Consider the following 7500-nt stretch of genomic DNA (forward strand, 5'->3'; position numbering starts at 1 on the left):
TGTGTGTGTGTGTGTGTGTGTGTGTGTGTGTGTGTGTAGTGTGTGTGTGTCTGTGTGTGTGTGTGTGTGTGTGTGTGTGTGTGTGTGTGTGTGTGTGTGTGTGTGTGTGTGTGTGTGTATGTCTCAGAGCCTCAGCGGATCTCAAGTCTTCACTGTCGACCGTTAAACTCGTCTGCGGTCTTGTGTTCATGGAGCCCTCCACAGGGTGATTTTGACTCGTACAAGGTGGATTGTTTCCATCAGGACTCGGGTGTGTTGGTGAACTCCAGCCAAACTCCACCCAACTCCACTCTGTACCACATCACCAACCTCGAACCTCACAAACGCTACAGAATCTCCATTCAAGTCATCTCTGACACCATGACCAGCGAGGCAGCTGAGCAGAGCACTATTACCATGATCGACCGTAAGCTCACACACACACACACACACACACACACACACACACACACACACACACACACACACACACACACACACACACACACACACACACACACACACACACACACACACACACACACACACACATATATATGTGATCACACATATTTTAATCATGTCTGTTGGTGTGTGTGTGTGTGTGTGTGTGTGTGTGTGTGTGTGTGTGTGTGTGTGTGTGTGTGTGTGTGTGTGTGTGTGTGTGTGTGTGTGTGTGTGTGTGTGTGTCTGTGTGTGTGTGTGTCTGTGTGTGTGTCTGTGTGTGTGTGTGTGTGTGTGTGTGTGTGTGTGTGTGTCTGTGTGTCTGTGTGTGTGTGTGTGTGTGTGTGTGTGTGTGTGGTTGTGTAGGCCCCCCACAGCCCCCCCTATACAGCCGGGTCAGAAAGAGCACCGCCCACATCACTAAGTCTTCCATCTTCTTCCGTTTTAACTGCAGCTGGTTCAGTGACGCTAACGGAGCCATTCAGTACTTCAGCATCATCATCACCGAGTCAGACAGTCAGTATCATTTTAAACACACACTCAGTTTTACTGTCAGTATCATTTTAAACACACACTCAGTCTTTACTGTCAGTATCATTTTAAACACACACTCAGTCTTTACTGTCAGTATCATTTTAAACACACACTCAGTCTTTACTGTCAGTATCATTTAAAAAATGTGTGTGTGTCTGCAGAGAGTGAAGATATTCAGCCTGAACAGCGCCACCCACTGCCCTCCTACAGGGATTACATTAGTAACACCTCTGTGAAGGTGTATCAGACAGGATATTTCTCCAGCGATTGTGATCGGGAGCTCAGCGGCTACACACACACTTTCAACATCACACTGGGTTCAGGCATGGATACTCTAGGGGGGAAGTGTGAACACACACCCATACACACACTCAACACAGACCAACCGCATGGTGTGTACTGTGATGGCCCTCTGAAACCCAACACTGCCTACCGGTCAGTTTATAAACACACACACACACACAAACACACACACACACACACACACACACACACACACACACACACACACACACACACACACACACACACACACACACACACAGTGAGACAACACTCATTTCCTATATTATAATATTCAAAATTGCAATTTTGTCAATAACAGTATTTTTTATGAAACTCTCTCTCTCTCTCTCTCTCTCTCTCTCTCTCTCTCTCTCTCTCTCTCTCTCTCTCTCTCTCTCTCTCAGACTAAGTGTGCGAGGTTTCACACAGCTCGCTTCATCTCCTCTCTTTAGAGATACTTACTTCTCGCCGCCTTTAGTCACAGACGCAGGTACACACACAATCTCACACACACACTATCTCTCTCTTACACACACACACACACACACACACACACACACACACACACACACACACACACACACACACACACACACACACACACACACACACACACACACACACACACTATCCTTACTATTCAGCTAACATATTCTGTTAACCCTGTGTGTTACCCACAGAGCCTCTAGGGGGTGTGATAGAGGGAGTAAGTGCAGGACTCTTCCTCATCATCTCAGTGGTGGGAATCATCATTATTCTCATCTGTAGGCACAAAACACACAAAGTGTGAGTGACAATTGAAGTCCATGTGGTGGACAAAGCTACACAAAAACAGGCATGGCTATACATTTATAATTCATGTATATACATTTATGTGTGTGTGCGTGTGTGTGTGTGTGTGTGTGTGTGTGTGTGTGTGTGTGTGTGTGTGTGTGTGTGTGTGTGTGTGTGTGTGTCTGTGTGTATATGTGCAGTATACAGGAGCCAATGGTGAGGATGAGTGTCAGGAGAGAAAGAACAATGTCAATCTCAAGAATCAGAGGGTATGAACATTTACACACACACACACACACACACACACACACACACACACACACACACACACACACACACACACACACACACAGCATAGACATAATGAATTAGTCATGTTTAATTAACTTTCATTTTGTTCTGATATTTAGGAATCGACGTATTTCCAGGTAAACAAAAAGAGCAACTATCTGTGTGTCTAATCTCACTAAATTTTAACTAATCTAATCTCAGTGTGTCTAATCTCACTAAGTTTTAACTAATCTAATCTCAGTGTGTCTAATCTCACTAAGTTTTAACTAATCTAATCTCAGTGTGTCTAATCTCACTAAGTTTTAACTAATCTAATCTCAGTGTGTCTAATCTCACTAAGTTTTAACTAATCTAATCTCAGTGTGTCTAATCTCACTAAGTTTTAACTAATCTAATCTCAGTGTGTCTAATCTCACTAAGTTTTAACTAATCTAATCTCAGTGTGTCTAATCTCACTAAATTTTAACTAATCTAATCTCAGTGTGTCTAATCTCTGTGTATATAATCTCAGAGTCTCTAATCTCATTGTGTTCATTTCATTATGTCTCATCTGAGCTCAAGCTCATCGTGTTGAATTTCACCGTGTTTTAATCTGCATTTGTCTCTGATTGCATCATAATTTCATTATATTTAATCTCTAATCTCTAATCTGTGTTTTAATCTCATTGTCTCTGAGTTCAGTGTCACTATATATCACTATATGGGAATGATAGAAACAGTGACCCATTTTAATGATCTTTAACCTATCTGTATTTTTCTTCTTGTTCTTCTTTGCAGTCCGATTAACATTATAAACTTTGAGGCTCATCTCAGTAAACTGCAGGCCGACTCCAACTACCTGCTGTCTCAGGAATATGAGGTTATTCTTACAGCTCACTGTAATCAACCTTTAGTCAGATTAACTATTTATGTTGGATGAATTAGTATCATAACATCATGAGATTTTTTTAAAGATTTAATTGATTCTCTGGTGTTTGTGGGGTATTTGTTTTCCATCCTTTTCTGTGTTCTTCAGGATCTAAAGGAAGTGGGTCGGAACCAGCCTCTGGACACAGCGTTATTGTCCGAAAATAGAGGAAAAAACCGCTACAATAACATCCTACCATGTGAGAAGCTTCACCTGAGACTAATCTGGTTAAATACAATTAGAGTTTTTATTCCACAGGACCAGACAATTCAGACTGCTGGACAAAACAAAACCTTACTGGACTGAGCTTTAACCCCGAGACAAAGCCACACAGCATCTCATAGGCTTGATAGATATTAGCAGATACCATCACTGCTCAGCACAAGGCACTGCTCAGAGACCTGGTTGCTTTTTAAGTCCCAAAGCAGACAAAAGTGAAGAGGACTTACACCATGCACTGTGATGCAGGCTGGAGAGTAAACTGCACTTAGTGAGAGAAATCTGGTCTTTACCTAGGGCAAGATCTTGTGCACCAACCTGAACACAGACCGCTTTAATGTCATGTAGGGGAACACCAAGGGTAGTTTCAGGAGAAAGCAGGGACATCCGAGTCAGGAGAGTGGACAAGAGAAATGTGAGAGTCTTTTGTTCCACCTCTGCTAACCTGCGAGACCCCTGATCTAAGTGGGCAGACTGCCTCAGCAGACACAGGAGGCACATGGCCTTGGTTAGGCAGAAAGGCAAAGTGGGAACAGAGCTAATGGAAAGGAACAGATTCACAGTACACACAGCTTCCAGAGCCATGCATGCACTTTTCCATGTAATACAGCAGGGCACAGCTACATGTGTGTGTGTGTATCTCTTATTTTCCCCTAAACTAGTCTATTCTATTCTAATCTGATCTAATCTAATCTAATCTAATCTAATCTAATCTGATCTAATCTAATCTAATCTAATCTAATCTAATCTAATCTAATCTAATCTAATCTAATCTAAGGTTCCTGTATCCTGAAGACAGAGAAGCTAGAGTAATGTATCATAGATGCCCTTGTATGGTCTTGATGGCGTGCTCTGATTCGTCACTTCAGCCATGATTGAAGACACAACTTCCAAAAAGAAGCGTTCCCATTGCACCAGCCACGATCCTTCTAAAGCTCCAACTTTACCTTTGTCTGATACTCAGTGCTGACACTGCAGGCTCCTTCCATACATGATTCACAAACATCTCCTCATTATAAACTTTACCACCACGCTGTATGTCATTGTGAATGAGCTGAATGGAAATGATAACTTATTATATATAAACATGAGCTGCTATTATAGAGCTGCAACAACTGACCAATCAATCATAAGTAATAATAAATAAATGAAATTGTCTTGGTGTTTTTGTTCAGATGATTCTTCTCGTGTGAAACTATCCTACGTAGATGATGACCCGAGTTCAGACTACATCAATGCCAGCTACATACCTGTAAGTGTGTGTTGAGATGTATGTTATAATATACGAGTTATGGATCGTGTGTGTGTGTGTTTTGACTTGTGCATGTATGTTGCTTGTATTTAAGGGGAATCATTTTAGACGTGAATACATCGCCACACAGGGACCACTTCCAGGGACTAAAGATGACTTTTGGAAAATGGTGTGGGAGCAAAACGTCCACAACATTGTCATGTTGACTCAATGTGTGGAGAAAGGACGGGTAAAGAGAACATCACTGACAAAAACTATAGCTATAACAAGTCATGCATTATATAACTAAGTGTAATAAAGTACATAAGTCAATCATACTTTGGGCATCAGGGTGGATCAGGCAGGTCCGGAGACCAGCAAGGGACCAGGATTCAATTCCGATTTATTTGTATATCGCTTTTAACTGACAGCTTTACAGAATCTAAACATAAAGCAAAAGGTTCATATAAAGAGTAATATAATACAGAGATTTGAGACAACTGTGGTGAGGAAAATCTCCCGTGAGACGAGCCTCGTCCTCATTTGGGTGACTCTAGAGGCTGTGATTTTAAATACATGCTAATTTAAAACCTCTCACCTGTTGCCCCCCCATTTTCATGATTTTCGCCTAGATGACATACCCACATAAAAGTGGTACAGCTCCCATATACTTTAACACACAGAGGTGAACTTGGTCTCATTGCAAAGAAGAGAGTCTCTAGTTTCTAAGCCTTACTGACACAGAGTTATAGAGGCTAGAATGGAGGATTTTTATTTCCGTCTGAGTTGTTTACCTGATAAACTGATTACATACATTGCTGTATTTAATGCTGGTTGGTAAACAACAACTGAGGGCCATAGCCACATGTCTTGGCTTTCACCAAAAAAAATGAAGTCAAAAGACTCAAAAATGGATTTTATATGAATATTTTTCTACAGACATGTCCGTCCGTTCAGGTTTTTCTTGTTTATTTGTTTACTGTATAACTTTGTATAAAAGGACTACATGCTTAGTTCAAAAGTCCTATAACAGAGAGACCCTCTGCCTAGACGTCTGCTGTGAAAGTATGCCTGTAAACTGACACCCTGAGGTGTGAGAGTGTGAAACGTTCGAGAATTGCGCAATAAAGTTTAAAAAAATGAATATGCGCATTCTCATTGCACAGCCTGAACTCACCAGATGTATCATGTTGCATCTCGTTGGAATCGTCTCCTTATTGGCTAAAGAGCTATGATGCTCGCGAAACATCAAATCGCTACTGGACGGAGCAATTGTCAGTCAAATGGAGGGTCACCCACATAGCATGGAGAGACCTCATTGGCTTCTTAGCTGCCTATCTCTGCACCACAGGCACTGGTTGGCTCATGAGAGGGCTTGTTTGATTCGTCAGATCCTCGACTACAAATCTGACGTGTTTTGAAAGTTTTGTACCCGTCCAATGAGAAGTGAGAGCCGAACAAAGGGCGGAAGTGAAGCGGTCTGTTCAGTTTCCGGTCAGACACATAATTGTGAGGCGAGCAAAGCGTTTTGGATTAAAAGGCTTACATATTCCAGTTCCTTGGACTCTTGGGGATTTTTACAAGCATTTGTTTTGGAAAATACATTAACATTAGTGACAATGTGAAGAAAGGGAAATTTAAAGACCAGCGTTTAAAACGTTTAAAAGTGAGTAAACAGATCGAACTAGCGCCACCTAGTTCAAATTTCTATCAAATGGTTAAATTACTATAAATCATATTATGCTTTGTGTGTGCGCTTAATAAAATCCTGAGAGTCTAAGCTTTCAAACAGTATATAATTTAACCGTGTATTTGGAGGATTTAATGCTTAAAAGTTACAATGAAGTTACAATGAAGTTGATGCAGTCTCGCCTCCTAGCGGTGGTGGATCGTTAACGACACGGCGACCTGTATACAGTCAGAGGAATGTTGTAATGATGAGGAGTTTGTTGTCCTTAAAGAACACATGGAGTCACATCTCCTCTTAGTATGTCTGAATACTTCATAAAGCAGAGTCTAACTGGAGCTGGTAGATCTCTAGATGCCTCGGGATCCTCACAGAGTCGGCCTCGTCTCAGTGGAGGTCCAACATCTTCATCACACAGAAGACAATGAGAGCTGGTACAGTGTCTGGATGCCTCGGGATGTGTAGTGAGAGAGAAGCGGTGGAGAAGAATTAATGTAGCTGCTGTTTATAATATTAACAAGCACTAGATTGTAATGTGTGTTTGGTCAGATGTAATAGAGCACAATATTATGGGATGTATTATGTGTACATCTGACTAAAGAGATGAGAGTATAGAGCTTTAGGTGAGATTGTTTAACAAGATTGAAAAAGGATTTTGTTCCTGATACTTTTCATTTTATCAGTGAAGAGTCACATAAAGTCCTCACTAGTGAACTGTGATGGAATAACAGTGTGTTCAGTTCTCTGGGGTTGTGTTAATCTGTCACTGTGTTAAACCTGGGGTTCTTCTGGTTACTTACTATGGGGTTGTGTTAATCTGTCACTGTGTTAAACCTGGGGTTCTTCTGGTTACTTACTATGGGGTTGTGTTAATCTGTCACTGTGTTAAACCTGGGGTTCTTCTGGTTACTTACTATGGGGTTGTGTTAATCTGTCACTGTGTTAAATATACACCTGGGGTTCTTCTGGTTACTTACTATGGGGTTGTGTTAATCTGTCACTGTGTTAAACCTGGGGTTCTTCTGGTTACTTACTATGGGGTTGCTCAGGTGCTCAGAGCCCTAGCAGCTTTTAGAGCCTGTCTATAGCTGGACATAATGTCCTTATAAGCAGTTCTAATAACCTCTCATTTACTTTTCTCCACTTTCG

The 7500-nt window shown here is 41.4% G+C and overlaps 1 protein-coding gene across 2 annotated transcripts in view; it reads left to right on the top strand.

Annotated features, from left to right (window-relative positions):
• LOC113634196 (receptor-type tyrosine-protein phosphatase beta-like) overlaps positions 1-7500 on the top strand; it is a 45015-nt gene that overhangs the window by 33138 nt on the left and 4377 nt on the right. For both annotated transcript variants that reach the window (XM_047802320.1, XM_047802321.1), the window contains exons 17-27: positions 128-406; positions 790-939; positions 1119-1392; positions 1647-1732; positions 1923-2028; positions 2217-2285; positions 2427-2444; positions 3085-3166; positions 3323-3413; positions 4609-4685; positions 4780-4914. In XM_047802320.1, coding sequence (XP_047658276.1) covers positions 128-406; positions 790-939; positions 1119-1392; positions 1647-1732; positions 1923-2028; positions 2217-2285; positions 2427-2444; positions 3085-3166; positions 3323-3413; positions 4609-4685; positions 4780-4914 — 1367 coding nt within the window. The remainder of the gene's footprint in view (positions 1-127; positions 407-789; positions 940-1118; positions 1393-1646; positions 1733-1922; positions 2029-2216; positions 2286-2426; positions 2445-3084; positions 3167-3322; positions 3414-4608; positions 4686-4779; positions 4915-7500) is intronic.

Source organism: Tachysurus fulvidraco, chromosome 17 (assembly GCF_022655615.1).
Source record: "Tachysurus fulvidraco isolate hzauxx_2018 chromosome 17, HZAU_PFXX_2.0, whole genome shotgun sequence".
NCBI classification, from domain to species: Eukaryota; Metazoa; Chordata; class Actinopteri; order Siluriformes; family Bagridae; genus Tachysurus; species Tachysurus fulvidraco.